This window comes from Aspergillus aculeatus, assembly GCF_001890905.1.
Source record: "Aspergillus aculeatus ATCC 16872 unplaced genomic scaffold ASPACscaffold_3, whole genome shotgun sequence".
NCBI classification, from domain to species: domain Eukaryota; kingdom Fungi; phylum Ascomycota; class Eurotiomycetes; order Eurotiales; family Aspergillaceae; genus Aspergillus; species Aspergillus aculeatus.
Genome location: NW_017962978.1, coordinates 272,375 through 289,429, shown reverse-complemented (window position 1 = coordinate 289,429; position 17,055 = coordinate 272,375). Strand labels below are relative to the sequence as shown.

At 55.4% G+C, this 17,055-nt stretch overlaps 5 protein-coding genes and 1 non-coding gene across 6 annotated transcripts; 1 reads left to right on the top strand and 5 right to left on the bottom strand.

The window, feature by feature from the left end:
* Nucleotides 1-166: 166 nt before the first annotated feature.
* ASPACDRAFT_23971 (M protein repeat protein) lies at nt 167-4,526 on the bottom strand (the record flags this gene model as incomplete). Its single annotated transcript, XM_020199241.1, has 3 exons — nt 167-241; nt 360-2,105; nt 2,793-4,526. 3 exons carry the CDS (start codon nt 4,524-4,526, stop codon nt 167-169), a joined length of 3,555 nt encoding a protein of 1,184 aa, XP_020059011.1.
* Nucleotides 4,527-6,000: 1,474 nt separating this feature from the next.
* ASPACDRAFT_57670 (uncharacterized protein) lies at nt 6,001-8,417 on the bottom strand (the record flags this gene model as incomplete). Its single annotated transcript, XM_020203273.1, has 3 exons — nt 6,001-6,194; nt 6,257-7,276; nt 7,658-8,417. The coding sequence occupies 3 exons, from the start codon at nt 8,415-8,417 to the stop codon at nt 6,001-6,003; spliced, it is 1,974 nt and encodes a 657-aa protein (XP_020059010.1).
* A 431-nt stretch (nt 8,418-8,848) lies between these two features.
* ASPACDRAFT_23792 (uncharacterized protein) lies at nt 8,849-10,346 on the top strand (the record flags this gene model as incomplete). Its single annotated transcript, XM_020199225.1, has 3 exons — nt 8,849-9,477; nt 9,528-9,879; nt 9,930-10,346. 3 exons carry the CDS (start codon nt 8,849-8,851, stop codon nt 10,344-10,346), a joined length of 1,398 nt encoding a protein of 465 aa, XP_020059009.1.
* Nucleotides 10,347-10,544: 198 nt separating this feature from the next.
* On the bottom strand, nt 10,545-11,758 carry ASPACDRAFT_39981 (Saf4/Yju2 family protein; the record flags this gene model as incomplete). Its single annotated transcript, XM_020200683.1, has 3 exons — nt 10,545-11,583; nt 11,664-11,673; nt 11,746-11,758. The coding sequence occupies 3 exons, from the start codon at nt 11,756-11,758 to the stop codon at nt 10,545-10,547; spliced, it is 1,062 nt and encodes a 353-aa protein (XP_020059008.1).
* A 1,119-nt stretch (nt 11,759-12,877) lies between these two features.
* On the bottom strand, nt 12,878-12,949 carry ASPACDRAFT_t68. The gene has a single exon. It is a non-coding gene; the product is annotated as a tRNA-Glu (tRNA).
* Nucleotides 12,950-13,395: 446 nt separating this feature from the next.
* ASPACDRAFT_39980 (beta-mannosidase mndA) lies at nt 13,396-16,582 on the bottom strand (the record flags this gene model as incomplete). The annotated part of the gene is made up of 5 exons (XM_020200682.1): nt 13,396-15,740; nt 15,808-16,034; nt 16,133-16,213; nt 16,312-16,318; nt 16,393-16,582. The coding sequence occupies 5 exons, from the start codon at nt 16,580-16,582 to the stop codon at nt 13,396-13,398; spliced, it is 2,850 nt and encodes a 949-aa protein (XP_020059007.1).
* Between the last annotated feature and the right edge of the window lie 473 nt (nt 16,583-17,055).

Below are 17,055 nucleotides of genomic sequence, written 5' to 3'. Positions count from 1 at the left end.
TTGCTCGTCCGAACTGCTGCTCGAGCCGTTCGCCTTCTCGGGTTGCGGTGTCGTCGACTGACTCGGAGGGTTGGGCGTCGCCCGACGAGACAACTCGGCTAACTCGCCAAGGATTCTGAGACAAGTCTGGTCAGCAGGTGCGTCGGCCAAGTATGGGAAGAAACTCTTACCGTCGGTGCTCGTCATACCAATCATCATTAGTGGTACGGATGTGTTTAAGCTGCTCTTGGATGCTGGCCATCTATACATGTCACAAAAACCAATCAGTCACTCCATGTCGGTACATACGTTGGGAACGGGCGTAGTCATGTGAAAGGGTGGAAATGGGAGGGTGATGGCGATAAACGGGGAGATCCCACCGTTCCCTGAATAGATGAACCAAGGTCCTCACCTTCGACTGCGGTGGAACCACCGTCTTCTCTGGCAAGGGTCTCTCCAGCCCACCGGCTGCCGTCCAGGCCAACCGACGAGCCCTTGGCACTGTCCCTCTCGGCCTTCAGCGCCGCCACTTCCGCCTCCAGTTCCCGCGTGCGCTTGCGGCTGGCCGAGATCATCGAGTCGACCTCTCCCAGCTGGTTGAGGAGCGACATGTTCTTGTCGATCTGGCTGTTCAGGTCTCGTTCACCTTGAAGGACGCGCTCTTCCATGCTCCGGTTCTGCGAGCGGAACTGCTCGAGCTCGCCCGTCAGAGTCTCGTGCTGGCTCTTGAGTTGCGACAGTTCGTAGTTGGATGCGGCGAGCTGTTGCAGGACCGCCTCCAACTCCGTCCTTGCGCTCTGGGAAGCAACCAAGGTCTGCTCGAGCTCTTCGACCCGCGCCGACACAGCTTGGTGCTTCTCTTCCAACTCGTGTTTCTCGGCCTCGACCTTGGAAAGATCGGCGCTGTGCTTGCCAGCGAGCTCACCGCTCACCGCAGCAGACCGCTCGGCTTCCGTCAGTTGGTTCTGAAGGTCGGTAATGGTCAGCTTCAGGCTCTCCAGAAGAGAGGCATCTTGGGCAGCAGCTTGAGCCTCCACGAGCTGAGCGTGAACTTCCGCCAGGGTCGCGTCGTGCGCATTCTGTAGCTCTTCAATCTTAGCCTGGTTCGTGGACTCGAGGTCAGCACGGAGGTTGGAAAGCTTCTCCTCCTGGATCGTCAGGAGCTGCTCAATCGCCTTGCTATGCTCTGCATCCGATTCAGCAGCCTTGGAGGCCTGGCTGGCCTGCAGCTCACTCTGGAGTTGTTTGTGGGTTTCCTCGTGCTGCTTCTGGAGCTCCGCGATTTCCTGGGCGCGAACCTCAGCCTGGGAGGTGATCTCGTTGGCATGGCGCTGAAGGGCCGTGTTGAGCTCGGCCTGGAGAGCTTCCATCTGCTGGGCGTGTCTGAATTCCAGGTCACGCAGAAGAGCCACGGATTCCTCATATTTAGCCTGGAGCTCACTGAGTGCCTGCTCCTGGTTTCCAGAAACGTCCGTCCGAGCCTTTTCAAGTTCGACAGCATGTTCAGCTCGGATAGATTCGAGGGTCTGCGCGTGTTGTTCGGCAACAGCAGCGGCCTCTTTGGCCTTATCTTGCAGCTCCTTGCCGGCAGCGATAGCAGCTTCCTCCAAAGACTTCAATTGGCTCTGCTGCTGGGCATCCTTAGCCTTGGTCTTGTCTTCGAAAGCGTCCAGGCTTTGCTGAAGGGCCTCAGCCTGTCCCTGCTTGGTTTGAATCGCATCCTGGAGGGACTTGATCTCGCCCTGGCCGGTGGACAGCTGTGATTCGAGGGCACCGACCTTCTCCTTGAGAGACTCAATTTCCTGGATGGCTAGGTCCTGAGCCGAGTTCGCACCATCATCCAAAGCCTGTCGGACCTCGGTGAGATTCTGCTCCGTGGCCTCCAACCGTTGCCGGAGGGCATTCAACTCAGCCTGATGCGCAGCATCGAGTTCGGCGAGCAATTCCTCGCGGTCCTCCTGCGCCGCTGCAGTGGAGGCTTCGTAGGCGGCTTCAGAAGCCTGCAGTTTGTCCCGGAGCTCCTGAAGTTCTTGAGCGTGGGTGGTGCCTGCGGACTCGACCGCTTCCTTAGCAGCAGCAAGCTCTTGTGCATGGGCAGCAGCAGCAGAAGCGAGCGCTTCCTCGTGCTTCGCCTTCAGTTCAGCGATGGTGGCAGCATGAGAGGAGATGGTTTCCTCATGTTCAGAGTGAAGATTAGCGACTGCAGCCTGATGAACGGCTTCGAGCTCCTTAGCTTTCTCACCCATGTCGGTCTCCGTGGCGCTGCGCGCCTCAGAAAGCTCGGCCTGCACCTTCTCGAGAGCTTCTTGATGCTCGAGTTGGAGCTTGGCGACTGTAGCCTCGTGAGCAGCAGTGAGCTCTTTCGTTCTCTCGCTCAAGCTAGTCTCGGTGTCGTTGCGCGCCTGCTGAAGCTCAGCCTGGACCTTATCAAGGGTCTCTTGATGCTCAGACTGAAGCTTGGCAATCGCAGTCTCGTGTGCGACCTCGAGCTCCTTAACCTTTTCTCCCAGGCCGGACTCAGTGTCATTGCGTGCTTGATCAAGCTCAGCCTGTACCTTTAAAAGAGTTTCTTGGTGTTCGGATTGGAGCTTAGCGATCGTAGCCTCGTGGGCAGCCTCAAGCTCCTTGGACTTTTCGCCCAAGCCGGCCTCGGCTTCCTCGCGTGCCTTCTGGAGCTCGGCCCGCACCTCTTTGAGAGTTTCTTCATGCTCGAGCTGGAGCTGGTTGATGACGGCCTGGTGTTGAGCTTCAAGCTCTTTAGCCTTCTCCCCCAGGCCAATTTCGGTAGCGTCGCGTGCCTGCTGCAGCTCAACCTGCGTCTTCTCCAGAATCTCCTGATGCTCAGACTGAAGTTTGGCAGTTGCGATCTCGTGGGCAGCTTCAAGCTCCTTGATCTTCTCGGCTAGTGCAATATCCACAGACTCACGGGCTTGTTCAAGTTCACCCTGAGCTTTCGTGAGGGCTTCCTTCAGGTCGGCGATTTCTTGATCCTTCTCAGCAAGACGGGCAACCGTCTCCTCACCACTATGGTCAGTGACAGATCCAGCTTCGGCCAGCTTGGTTTCGAGCGAGGCAACCTTGTCCTCCAGGGCAGCAATGGTTTGCTTGGCAGCCTCCTCAGCCGCCCGAGCCTCTTGTTGCTTGGCATGGTTCAGGCGATCCATCTCCATGTGCAAGGTTTCCACCACTTGGTCACGACCGTTCAATTCTCGCTGAAGATCGTCAAGTTTGGTGGCCTTGGCTTCCAAGGCTTGGATGACCTCCGCGTATTGGCTCTTCTGCAACTCCAGCTCGGCCTTCAAGGTATCGAGTTGCTCGACGTATCCAGCAGCCGCAGCCTTTTGCAATTCCAGCTCCTTCTCAATCGCTTCCAATTGAGCCTGATGAGTCTGCTTCAACTCTTCCAAGGCACCAGCGGTCTCATCGTCTCCGGCGGCGGCAGCTTGCTGGGCCGCCTCCTCTAGATCCTTCAGAGACTTTTCCTCGAGCTCCTTGTGCTTGATCTCTGCTTCTTCGAGCTGGACCCGCAGGGCCTGTAGCTGCTCCTCATGCGTGGCTGTCAACTTCTCGATCTCCGCCGTATGTTGCTCTCGGAGCGCTCGGGTGGCCTCGTCAATATCCTGGGTAGCAGTCTCATTCGGAGCCAAGGATAATTCGGTCAATTTGATGTTGACCGTGTCTAGATCTGCCTTCAGCTTAGACACCGTGGCTTCACTCTCTGACAGCTGGTTTTGCAGGGATTGGATTTTCTCCGCATCCTCTCCGGCGCTCTTGGGAGCGGTGCTCAGACGCTTGGTCACAGTGGATGTGGCGGGTTTCGAGACCAAGGAAGAGGGACGGGTAGTTGGGCGTGCTGCGGCGGATGAGGAGGTGGCCGGGCGAGAGGTCGACGTAGCGGTAGGCGGCCTCGCGAGAGGCTTCACGGTGGACGCTGTACTGGGACGAGAGGTGGAAGTTCTCTTCTCGGCCGTGGTAGAGCCCGCAATGCTGGAGCGTCGATCCAAGGTGGAAGTGGTGGGCTTGACCGGGGCCCTAGTGGCGGGGGTCCCTGCCAGCGACATGCGCTTGGCTGCACTAGAGATGCCTCGCTTCTCGTCTCCGGAACTAGCCACCGACCGGGACTTCTCGTCTGTGGAACTGACGGATGCGCGAGACCGGTGCAGGCTTGTGGTAGTGGAAGTGCCGAGGGGCTTGCGCACAGTAGTTGTACTGGTCGGCCGGGTGGGTGGCTTATTCAGGGTGGTACCATTGGTCGTGGCGGTGCGCGAGGTCGAAGTTGTAGACTTGGGAGGTCCCGAGACCGAGCTGGGCCGTTTCGTAGCGCTAGTCGTCCCCGAGAGCGGACGTCTAGTGGTTGTAGTGCTTGTTGGGCTCTTCTTGACCGGCGATGCCTTGACATTTTCCTTGTCCCTGGAGGCCTCGGGGCTTGTCAGGGGTCCCTCGCTCCCGGAGAGCATGGTTGACTCGACGGGAGTCGCGGGGGGCGCGATGTCGGCCTCAAGCTCGGCGGGAGCGACAGGGGCGACAGGATCCTCAGTGGAAGCCATGATGCGGTGTGGGAGGAGGTCGCGAGTCGTTGGTCAAAAGGGGGTGGGCACCACGAGCTTCTTAAAAGGGGAGGGAGAGAGAAAGTTCTCAAGTGGGGATTCTAGCGAATTGACAGTGTCCACGTTAGCTCGGACAGCGAAGACAAAATAAATTGAGGGGGGAAGTATAGTAAACAATGCTAAAAGGGACAGTGCAGATGATACAGCTCCAGCTGCCAAAACTGGAAAGAACAGCCAAAGTCGCCAGACAGCACCAGGTCACCAAGGAAAATAAAGGCAAGAACGCAAGCCAGTGAGGTTGAATGTTTTCATTTCCCTCAATCCGGCGGAGGGAGCAGCGACGGGTAGCCGAGGCGGATCTCCTTTTTTTTTAGCCCGCCAAACTCCGGGGGGGGGGGGCCAGGACCCAGGCGGAGAACAGGCGAGACAAGCGCAATTTGCGCAACCAACCTAAGCGGGCTTCTCTCAATGGCAAGGAGCTCTGCTCCGACAATTGACCAGAAAGAAATGATATGATAATGGAGGGGGAGGGGGGGGGGCAAGGGAATGGTCGGAGGAGTTTGTGCTTCTGTCCCGGGCATGCAGATCCAGAGGGGAGAATGTATGAGTAGTTGGTACTGTACTTACCGAGAACTGGAAGTGGTGGGAAGTAGTTATCAACCACAAAGGGTACCCAAAGGTGGAACGAAGAGGCGGGTGAAAAGAAAACAAAAAAAGAAATAAATTATAGTATTACAAAAGTAAGTAAGTACAAGAGAAAAATAGACAGAGAGAGATGAAGGTGGAGTGATGAGAGAATTGTCAAAATGGAAGAGAGGGATGAGGAGAGGAAAAGAGAAGAGGGAGGGAGGGAGGAAGAAAAAGAGAAGTAGAAGAATAGGAGAGGAGAGGAGGAGAAGGAGGAGGAGGAGGAGGAGGAGGAGGAGGGAAAGGAAGGAAGCTGTCTACCGCACCACCACCTGTATGTACAATAGGTACTGCCAGTACAGTCAGTAACTTACTCAGTACATTGGAAAGCTCCCCTCCTCAAGCTTTCCCCTCCAGCTCCCCCTCAGCTCCCCCTCCCCCTTCCCCCAGAAAAGGAGCTTCCAGCCAGTCTCCTCCCACCCTGCACTATTTGTTGGCAATGTACTGAGTGTACTGTACTCCGTATACCTCCCAGCCAATCTCAGCTCGTGTCCAGAACAACATCCTGTCATTGAGTTTCTGACAATATCTACATTGAATTGAATCTTTTCACCTCCTCGGGTCAATTGTTTGTTGTTTGTTGTGGATCAATCCCCCCTTTCTCTCCTTTCCCCGCTATTTAAAAACAATGTGATCCATGGTTCCATCCCAAGCCCGTGGTTGGAACTCAACACCACCACCACCACCACCACCACCACCACCACCACCACCACCACCACCACCACCAACAACAACAACAACAACAACAACAACAACAACAACAACACAACAGCACATGAGCTTAAAATTACCGCGAACCTGGGATGTTTGTCACCCACTCCCATTTGTTCCGGCCCTCCTCCGTCGTCAACTCCTCTCCGATCTCCGACATGTACTTTTCATACAGTTCTTGAGCTTTCTTGCGGAGGTCAATGATCCCGCGCTTTGGGAGCCGTCGCCGAAATTCACCCATGATTAACTTATACCGGTTGCTCGATTTTTCTACAAAATCATCGCGTCAGCCCTCAAGCTATAATGTCAATCAGGGTGTGGAAAGCACTTACCGGGATAGTCCTGCAATCCCTGGCGAAGAGCATCCTCTTCGTCCTGCGTCCATGGGTTCAGATTCCCCCGTGGCGGCCCTTTCTTTTTCGCGGGGGGGTTGTGTCGTGACGCTTTCTTCAATAGGCCATAATTCATGGCCTGGATGAGCTTTTCTAGGGCGCGACGAAGGCCCGACTCAACGCAGCTCGGTTCATCGCCCAAATAGCCAGAGATCGAGTCAACCCACTGAGCCCACTCGGAAAGCGTAGTCAGGTGATCACGGAGGTTACCATACGCCTCACTGAAGAGATTCTCGTGTATGTGGTAGATCTCATAGCAGAGAAACACAACCCGCGCCATAGGGCGGATTATCTCTCTGTAGAAGGCCCGCACCAGGGCCACGCCCTGCTTCTTGTCCGCCCGGGTACTACCTGCCTTGCCCAGATTGAAAACCTTCTGGAGCAGCTTTTCGTGCTTCTCGTTGGCCTTCCTCAGGAGTCGACCGCAACGTGAGACTTCATTGTCCGAAGGCCCTTCGCCACCCTCGGAGCGTTCTACGAGGTTGTTGTAGAGCGCGATCATCGACCAGATCGGTTTTCGGACCGAGTCGAGCTCAGTAGTTCTGTATGACTGACTCAGTCGTGTCGATTTCCGACCTTGCCTGATGATAGCCTTCCAACTTTCCTTTTGGCCATCCGCCTCGGACGCTTTCAAGAACCACGGGCTGTCCGCTAGGGAATCCGATTCCTCGTCCGAGCTCTGTCTGGAACTGCTATCTTCATTCGATTCATTCTGCGGATGTTGATCAACGTGAGAATCGGTGCGTCTCGGATGTGGTGATCCAGGAGTCGGCTGCGCTACATCTGCCTGTTGACGGGACGGGACAGCGGTCCGTCTCCGTTTTCTTGGGGTTGCAACCGGGGACGGTTCGGCCTCAGCAGAATGCACGCCAGAGTCGCCCGAGTCATTGCGGCTTTCACTTGAATCGGTGGGGCTGTGTGCATCGTCTGCGGATTCTTCACGGGTTTCATCAGGCATGTCTTGAATTGTTCGAGGTTGATTGCGAGTCCGTAAATGGCGCGATAGATCTGCTCCACCTGGGTTTCCTGTAGTAACCGACTTGCTTGATCGTCCCAGCGGCGGCTCTTGGCGACCTGAGGCTGATACTCCGACAGCAAGGCTTCGCGAGTTGCTGGGAAGTGCTGCTTCTATTGCTCGTGTTCTTCTTCCCTCTTTTTCGCCCCGAAATTTGGGACCGAGGGACTTTTCCACTGGTATCGAAGCCTTTCCTCGTCGCTCGGTACGATTCTCCGCAGCCGTTGAAGTCTGATCCATAGTATATGAGTTGTCATCATGCGATGCTTCAGTTGACAAGCTTTCCATTTCTTCATCATTCTCGCTTCCAGCCTGAGAAAATGGACTTGTGGATTGGCGCTGGCTGCTGTCCGATGCTTCAGAAGAATGCTCTTGCTCATCCCCAGAAGGATCCATGTCTTCGGCTTGATGTGAGTGAGCACTACTCGGCGTCGCCAGTCCTTTCACTGATTGTAGCTGCGACTCATCGTCATCTGCCACGGACGACGAACGGGAAGTATGCTGTGCAGGTCCAAGCTCTTGATCATTGTCAGAGAAAAGATTCAACTGAGGTGGATCGTCTTCCATGGATCTCTCCTCTTGGACATCAATCATCTCGGTGTCATCATCGGACCTATGGGCTTCCTCGTCGCCAATGTCTGCAAGAACATTCGCATCTTCGTCTTCCTCAGCATTGTCGTAAGCATCCTCACTTCCTTCCCCGCTATCGCTTTCCGCAACCCCGCCATTGCGCTGCCCTTTCGTCCCGGACGTAAGCACTTCGCTGCCATATTCAGGCACTTCAGTGCCTCGCAGTCGATTTTTCCACGATGGTTGCGCGGTGGGGAGTTTCGCTGGGAGTCGGCGTCGGGGCTCCGACGCCGGGGCCAATTCAGGAGATCGCGGAATCTCCCACAGGTCCTCACGAGACGGTCGGATCTGTGCTAGAGTGATGCGACGTGAGCGGCGTGTAGGAGTATTCGGAGAGTTGATGTTCGATTCGGAGGGAAAGGTCTTGTGCATCACGGTGTTCAAAAAGTCGACCGACTGCGTGGTGGAGTCACGCTTCCTTCGTCGCGACGCGGCGGAATGCGGAGATCTTGCCATGTTGAACGCCCATAGGGTTTGAACCTCAACGGGACAAGCAGATGCATTTCCTTCATAGCATTATGACATGAAAATGAGGGGGGAAACGATAGTCAGCGTGAACTTTGCGGGGGTTGAACCGGAGGGGGTGACTGACAGCTGAAGCTGCCTGCAACTGCGGCTGCGGCTTGTCGGACCAAAACAATCGATAACACACTAATTTACTACTAGTCCATCCAAGCGTCATCGACCGTTATCGATAAGTCGGCAGAGCAAACAACAGCAACTCCGTTGCCCGTCCCTCCCACCACAACCACGGCTTTCACGAGGGCAACGCAACCTGTTGGCGCAGCCCCAAATTTTGGTCTATCAGATTAGACAATTAAAACCACCTGATCGCTGAGACTCATCCATTAACTTGGACAAAGAAAACAGTTACACCAATTTCCAAGATGGCTGCAAACGGGCTAGTCCGTGTCTTGCCTGTCATTGACCCCTCCGCGGGACACAGCTTCAGGGAGCCCATCAAACGCATCCACGAGCACCAGGATGTGTCGGAGTTCTTGTGCTCCAAAGGCTACGTGGACATTATGACCTTCCTGCTGCAGCTCAACCGGTCCATGTTCCCCGCCAAATTGCCAGATGGGCGTGTCCAGACCTGGCCGGTGGGATCGGATGCGGTCGAGTACTCCGCCCCCGTCCGTCAACTACAACAACTACTATCCAAGCTCGAAGCGATCCTGGAAGAAGCACCACCCGATAGGGGGCCCCGCAGATTCGGGAACATTAGCTTCCGCCGGTGGTATGAGATCGTGGAGAGCCGCGTCTCAAGCCTACTGGAAGAGTGCCTGCCCGCAGACCTTCTGAAGACTAAATCGTCCGACCCCGACGGCCCGACAGCAGAGGTAGAGCTCAAGGCCTATTTTCTGGGTAGCTGGGGAAGTCCCCAACGCCTGGATTACGGCACGGGTCATGAGCTGAGCTTTCTGGCCTTCTTGGGGGCTCTATGGAAACTAAACGGGTTCCCTCGGAACACCCCAGGGGTGGAGGAACGAGCTATCGTTTTGGGCGTGATCCAACCGTGAGTTCGATGTCCAATCAACAATCAATATCCTACTAAACCTGAATGAGTTACCTGGAACTCGTCCGCATCATCATCAGGAGCTACACGCTGGAGCCGGCCGGGTCTCACGGCGTGTGGGGATTAGACGATCATTCGTTCATTCCCTACATCTTCGGCTCGGCGCAGTACGCCCCGGCTCTTTCGCAAACGGACCAAGTCCCTGAGGAGGGCTCCCTTCCTGATGCACCTGACCCCAACGGTGTCGCGAAGGCGGCCGTCGTGGAACGGGAGCGACAAACAAACCTGTATTTCTCTGCTATTGGGTTCATCTACGATGTGAAGAAGGGGCCGTTCTGGGAACATAGTCCGATGCTCTACGATATTTCAGGCATCCGCACCGGCTGGGCCAAGATCAACAAGGTACTTTTGCGTCGGACTGAGCAGAAACTTTGGTTACTGACAACTGCTAGGGTATGATCAAGATGTACAACGCGGAAGTTCTGTCCAAGTTCCCCGTCGTCCAGCATTTCCCCTTTGGGTCCTTGTTTAGCTGGGATCGCGACCCCAACGCGGTGCCCCCTCCGTCTACGGTGCATGCCGCCTCAGGGCCTCAGTCGCGACCCCAGGAACCTTCCACACAGCATCCTGCACCGGGGACCATGGCTCCTTGGGCTGCCGGCTCACAGACAAGCCCCGCGGGTGGTGGCACCGCTGCACCCTGGGCTGGAGGCCCAGCAAGAGCCCCGATTCTGCCTGATACCTCACGGTTACCCCCGGGACCCATGGCGCCTACCCGAGCGCCGTGGGCGAGTGCCCAGCAAAGGCCGGCTCCGGGTGGACCGGCGACCCAGGAGGACATGCTCACGAAGGCCCCTTGGGCCAAGTAAGCTGGCCATCTTCAAGAGTTCTACTGTCTACCATATACCCTTAACATCAAAGATGCTCATATTCTTACATCACAGAACTTCAGAGTAGAAGGAATGCAGCCATGCAGTCATAAAACTCAATATGATATCAACAACCACCCAGGGTATCACGAACCACCAAAGTAACGCCATTGTAGAGAGTGCACCATGTAGAATCAATCAATCAGAATCCGACGCGTAATCCACCAGCCCAGCTGAAGCCAGCGGCGTGGCCTCTGCCGCCCTCGCGGATTCACTATCTGGCGTTGCACTGCTTTCTCTCGCCTCCTCCTCAGCAAGCCGACTACTTGCAACAGTCCTCCGTCTCTTGCTCTCCGGGCGCCATTCACTCGAATCGCTACTCAGGAACGGATCCACAGCCGCGCGCGTATTACCCCTCAACTCATTGCGAAACAGGGCCTTGCGGTTCTCCAACGCATCCCCGACCTTCCCCGTAGATCGAGACGGCTTCCCCGGCGCAAACAACGGCTTCAGCCTGGTGCCAGTAGTACTCCCCCGCTCCGCTCCAAACTCCACCAAGCCGGCCCTAACACGGTCCTCCTCCGTCTCATCAACAACCTCAATCCCCAAACTCAACTTATCCCTCAATAACTGCGTGTCGGCCTCCTTCTTCTCCAACCCCTTCCTCACCTCCCTGAACCCCCTCCTCAACCGCCTCGAATTCTCATACGGATCCTCCCAATCCCTCGCCTGGCGCGCCTGCAACTCCAAGATCCGCTCCCTCTCCCCATCACCCAGTCTCTTATCCTCCACCTTCCCCTCCAACCTCGCAAACGGATCCACCTCTTTACTCTGCCCAGCGCCCAACCCCACGCCCCCTACCAATATCTCCCCCCCATCATGCTCATCAGCACCCCCATAATCCCTCCTCCTCCCCCCTTCCACAACCACATACTCGGTATTCCGCGGATCGGTCCGGATCTCAATCCACCCGCCGCAGGCGGCATGCTTCATCCGGAAACTGTACACGGGGGTGGAGTGGTACCTCCCCACCGGTTTCTTTTCGGCGTTGAACCGCACTCCCTGGCCGATCAGGGTCTCGTGCGGGCGGCAGGTCGTGCACCAGACGGCGAAGGGCATCTCAAAGCGCACGGTGAGCGCGCCGGTCGTCTTGAGGTGGCGGGCGCGCGCCCCGAGCGGGTGTTTCTTGTGGAGCGCGTTGCCGGTCGTTGTGCCTTCTTGGTCCGGGGGGACGTACCTAGCACAGTATATCAGGAGTGAGTAGGGATAGGGGGGAAGTGAGCGGGGGCCCTGGGGGGGGGATGGGGTAAGACGAACCGTCCCATGTCTGTGGTGGGTTGAGGTTAGTGATTGCTGGTGCTGATGATGATGGGCTGGTGTGCGGTGCGGGGGGACTCACTGAAGCCTTGCATTTTGAGGAGAGAGATTTCCCCTTTTGAGGGACTCGGGGTTGGATGGTGAGTTGGAGAGGTGTAGGTTTGATTCTACCGGGCCTGGTAGGCCGGCGCGGTGAGGACGCGGGGAGGAAGGCGTTGATAAGGAAGTATAGAGTGGGAATGGTGTGTCCACTGCTGAGGCGACCTGATTTTCTGCCACCGCCTGGATTGAACAGTCTCGATGCCTGATTTTCTGGACCTGTTCATCGGCCGGGTGCCTGAATTTCTCTCGCGAGGTTGCAGGCGTTCTGCCGGTCATGTGCCGTAGAAAGGCGGTGGGTATTTAACCAGTTTTCCCGCCGAGTTTTGGCCGGCTGTTTTGACCATTATTCTGCTGTTTTGGGGCGGTCAGAGGAAAAAGAACAGTTCTGTGGCCTGATTTTCCGGACCTGGACATGGGCGGATGCCTTATTTCTCCTCGCGAGGTCACGGGCGTTTCTGCCGGTCATGTGCCTAGCCGGGCGGTTGCAGGCGAGCTAAGTTATGCGGGTGTTGCGTAGTCGCCTTTATGTCTTGTAATGAATCTACTCATAGTTCCATCTATCACTATTACGGAGACTCTCACCTCTAAGTGATTGATGCCTGTCCTGTTATCATCTAAGTGTGTTCTTGGTTTGTGATTTGTGATTTGTGAGTTAGTCTGGGATAGCATTGGTATACTTTTCATCTCCCGTAGATGATCTTCCCGAAGCGTGGAAAATGTAGGTCTATCAGGGATATATTCCTCTCGATCCTACGCATTTTCAAGCAACTCCTGCAGTCCAAAACAAGCATTCAGTCTTCCACACACTACTAGATATCCCCATGACAAGATATACACCAAAATACTTTATTCTCTCGCCTGCGATGTGATAGCTAGTACCTGGGATTTGGCCAGCCCTTACATTAGACAGACAGCGTAGCGTGACTGCAGTGTGACGTGCAGGCAGGCTACCTACCAATCACAAAAGGAAGGCGCAACGCAGCTGCGACCACGGGCCGCAAGTGCCCACTGACGATTATTCCCAACTTTAAATCTTAGGAAGATTCATTTCCTCACAAATATTTAGGGATCTTCCAACAAGCAAAAAAGAACGGCGAAAAAGAAGATGTGAGCTCCGATAGGGGGAATCGAACCCCCGGCTGCCGTGTGAGAGACGGCGATGTTAGCCACTACACCATATCGGATCTTATTGTTAATTAATTAATTACAAAATATCTATGAGTCAAGACGTAGCGGTGAATGGCGCAAAGGCCGTGAGAGGTCCGCTGGTGTCGTAGAATTGACGCTCCTTCTATATCACTGCTAGAAGGGTCAATTTCTTATGCGGCTCGCTTTGTACCCTGCCTTCCATTTCTTGTTGCATCATCCGTTATTGGTATAGGTCTGTGCATACCCAACCATACAGGCGAGTTCAGTCAGGCAGGACATGAAACAAAACCAAAAGTCCGGCGCTTCACAATGGCGTGTATAGTTCTCTAGCAATGGGAAGAGCAGGGGTCGAGCTTATGCTCTAGCTATAAGCCGTGCAGGCTTTGCAAAAGTAGTACAGTATCCATTTGCAAAGGGATTCGTCTCACATAACAATGTTATCCATTTAATTCTATACACTACCCTAACCGCTTACTGAGTACTAGATCCCATCTTCACGAAAATCATCGCGCCTCCCTTTGTCCCCCCCATTCAGATCCCACAGACTCCTGACCGTCACATCATGCACCCACTCCCCGTCCGTCTCGTCCGCCTGCACCACAAACCCCACGACCTTCTTCTGACCCGGCACCACCACAAACGAATTCTCCTCGAAATACCCCACCACCCCCTCCGGGTGCTCTAACCAAGTATACAGCGCCACCCCGGCCGTCGCCTCGACCTCGAACTTTCCCGACTCCGCATCATACCCAACCCTCAACCGGGGATCAACCAGATCCAGATCCTTCGGGAACACGGGCGTGAACCACTGCTCATGGGTGAAGGTGACCTCCTCGTCGGTGTTCGGCAAGCACCCGGTGGCGGTCAGCTCCAGCGCCAGGATGGCATCCTCGTGCCGCGGCAGGGGCTGCTGCTTCATGTTCATCCGATATAGACGGGTGGAGTTGAGGGCGCCGACGTGGAAGGGGAGCGGCTTGGTGGGGAGGCCGCCGTTCGAGGCGATGGGCTTGCCCGACAGATCGCGCCAGGTAAGGGTGACGCTCCCCGAGGCCGCCGCCCATAGGTCCGAGGTGACGTAGATGTCCAGGGCGCCGGTGGTATAGTTCCAGAACGGCGAGACGATCACGGGCTTGTAGATGTCGCGCGCCACGTAGTGGAGGACCTTCCAGCGGCCGCCGTACTCGATCCCCGCCCACGAGGGCGCCTGCCAGATGTCCTCGAGCTGCCAGTACAGGGACCCCAGCTGGCGCTCTGGCCGCCCGCTGCCACGCCGGTAGAACTGAATCTGCGATTTGTAGAGGTCCGCCTGGAAGAGCTGGGTCGCGTGGCACCAGGCGCTGAAGTTGGCCAAGGGGTCGGACGGGATGTTTGGCGTCGGGTAGTAGGCCAGCACGCCCTGGGTCATCTCGCCCATGCCGAGCGAGGTGTTGTGGTAGTTGTCGGTCATGAGCCCGCCGGCGGGATAGTGATGGTTGCGGAGCATGACTACGCTGCTGTTGAAGGTCAGGTCGGCCGGGTCCGTGAGCGCTTGCTGCCAGGTTTGCAGGCTGGGCATGCTGTGGAAGCCGAACTCGTTGGCGAACCGGCCCACAGGATAGGTGCCGTAGTCGAACGCGATGCTCGCGTCGTAGTTATAATGGTCCGTGTCGCCGTAGTATTCGCCCTCCGTGGTGTTGCTGTAGCGCTCAGCCATGGGGACGGGTGCGGAGAGGTCGATGTCCAGGTAGCCCTCGGTGGTGCTGCTGGGGGAGTAAGAGATGGACCGCGTGTTCTCGTAGACGAGCGGCAGAAAGAGACTGATGTACAGCTTTTCGTACTCGCCCACGTAGAAAGGGTACGACTCCGGATCGGCCGCCTCGACAAGCAGCAGCATCAGAGATTCGATCTCGTTGCCACCGGCCCATAAGGCCAGAGATGGGTGGTGGTTGACTCGTCGGACGTTGTAAACTACCTCCGCAGCGACGTTCTTCAAGAAAGCGTCATCCGTAGGGTACAGCGCGTCGCTGAACTGGAATTCACTCCACAGAAGGATTCCCTTCTCGTCCGCCAGGTCGTAAATATAGTCGTGAAGGTAAGCTCCGGAGGACCAGACGCGGAGCATATTCTGGTTGCCCGCCACGACTGCATCGAACAACCGAGTCATCGTGTCCTCGGTAACCCGAGTCCAGAAGCAGTCCGGTGGAATCAGGTTCGATCCTTTGGCATAGAACTCATGTCCATTGACTTCAAAGTGCCAGTTCGCCCCGGGAGCGATCCCTTGCGCCAGCTGAGCGTCGGTGATATTGCGCTGATTGAGGAAGATCGTGCGGAAGCCTGTTCGCTTCGTGACTTCAGCGATGGAGTGATTCCCCCCATCGGTAAGCGAAATGGTCACATTATAGAGATCCTGCTCACCCAGGCCTTGCGGCCACCATAATTTCGGATCAACTCCCTCCAGAACCGTGACGCCCGTGACGGAGCCCTCGATGACAGTGATGTTCGTCAGAGGCTGTGAAGCGAGAATCTCCCCGGACTGTAGATCTTTCACCTCAATCGCCATAGACGGGTGCTCTGGCAGAGAGCCCAGGTAGTCCAGACTAGCATTCACCACCCACGGCTGGGTCTGGTCAGGCGGGAGGTAATTGATCTGTCCCAGTCGGTAGATATCCAGATCCGTGTTGCGGACATACACCGGTGCCGCCTGTTTCAATTGAACCACGTAACCAGGCTTCCAGGGTCCAGCCGGCGCAAACGCCGGGCCCCAGTCCCAGCCAAAGTCCGACTGTTCCTTGCGCATGAACCACCGATTAGGATACTCGTAGGTGATCTGGACTCCCTCGGGCCATGCTAAACTATCATTAGCTCTTCATCCCCATATCAAAAACAATCTTCAGGAGAAACAAAAGGCACTAACTCGGCGCACTCGGGTCCTGTGCAATCGCATCCACAATATTCGGCGCACTACCAAACTGAATACTTAAAGTTGGATCCTCAGGGCAGTCTTTGAGAATGGAAGAGACATCGAACATGTACTGTCGGAACTGATTATCCGTCGCCCCGACGAATTGCTCGCAGAACGAAATCGAGGTGAACGTGTCCAGCCCGTCAAACACCAGCCACGTTGAATCATAGTCCTCTCCTCTATAGTAACCAAAGATCAGATTAGCCAGCTCAAATTACTATCCACACAAAACAAAGCCAAATCTCTATCACAAAGGTACTAGAAGGAAATCACTTACAAGCCTTCGATTTTTCCACTGGTATACGTCCAATTGGCATCCGCAATCCACCTCAGATCGAAATCATTCAAATCAATATATCTGTGCAGAATCTGGTTAGAGAAGACCGCTAAACGACGTGCAGTATCCCTCACGAAAAGCAGGGGATCATCAAAGCAGGGTGCAGGGTTAATACTTACGGTTCATCTGTAAATATTGAACACCATCAGCAAATCTCAGCCCAGAAGCCAGTTGGCAAATAAGAAAAACCATGATCTTACCGATTATCCCCTCCCGCAAGAGATCCATATGTACTTGAGATGGAAACTGGGCCGGCACCGTACGATTCAACGCGGCACTGCTGAGCGTCCATTGTTCAGCACCCAGATCACGAACAAATTGGCTTCTGCTCGCTGAGGGCAAGAATAATACGCCCAAAAGCGTGGTAGCTCTTGTGGAAAACGCACGCATGGTTGTTCTTTTGCTTCAGCAGGGAAAAGAGGGAGCTTGCAGATGATGATGGTTGTTTCTTGATCCACGCTCCACTTGCAGGCAAGAAGAGGGGGTTTTATCTCATTTCACGATGACAACCAGGAAGAATCGGATTTCAGCCGAGACAATAATGAGTGACGTCTTGTCATCCTGCAGCAAGGGTCCAAGTCTGAGCGACTAGACTATATAAGTCAAAGTGACGGAGCCAAGGGAGGGGGAAGCTGGTTGTACGGAATGTTCGGACGGCAATCGGACAGGCCACATTTGTGCTCTGGTATGCGGTGCTGGATATTTGGTTACTCGGGTCTCCGCTTGGCGATTTGGAAGCTTCACCAGGTCATTGAAGCATGTCAAAGATGAAGACTAAAGCCAATTGTACGACCGAATCCACGTAGAACCGGATAAATGGGGAGAGGGATGAAGGATGGAGGTTGGCGGGAGAAACAAACCAA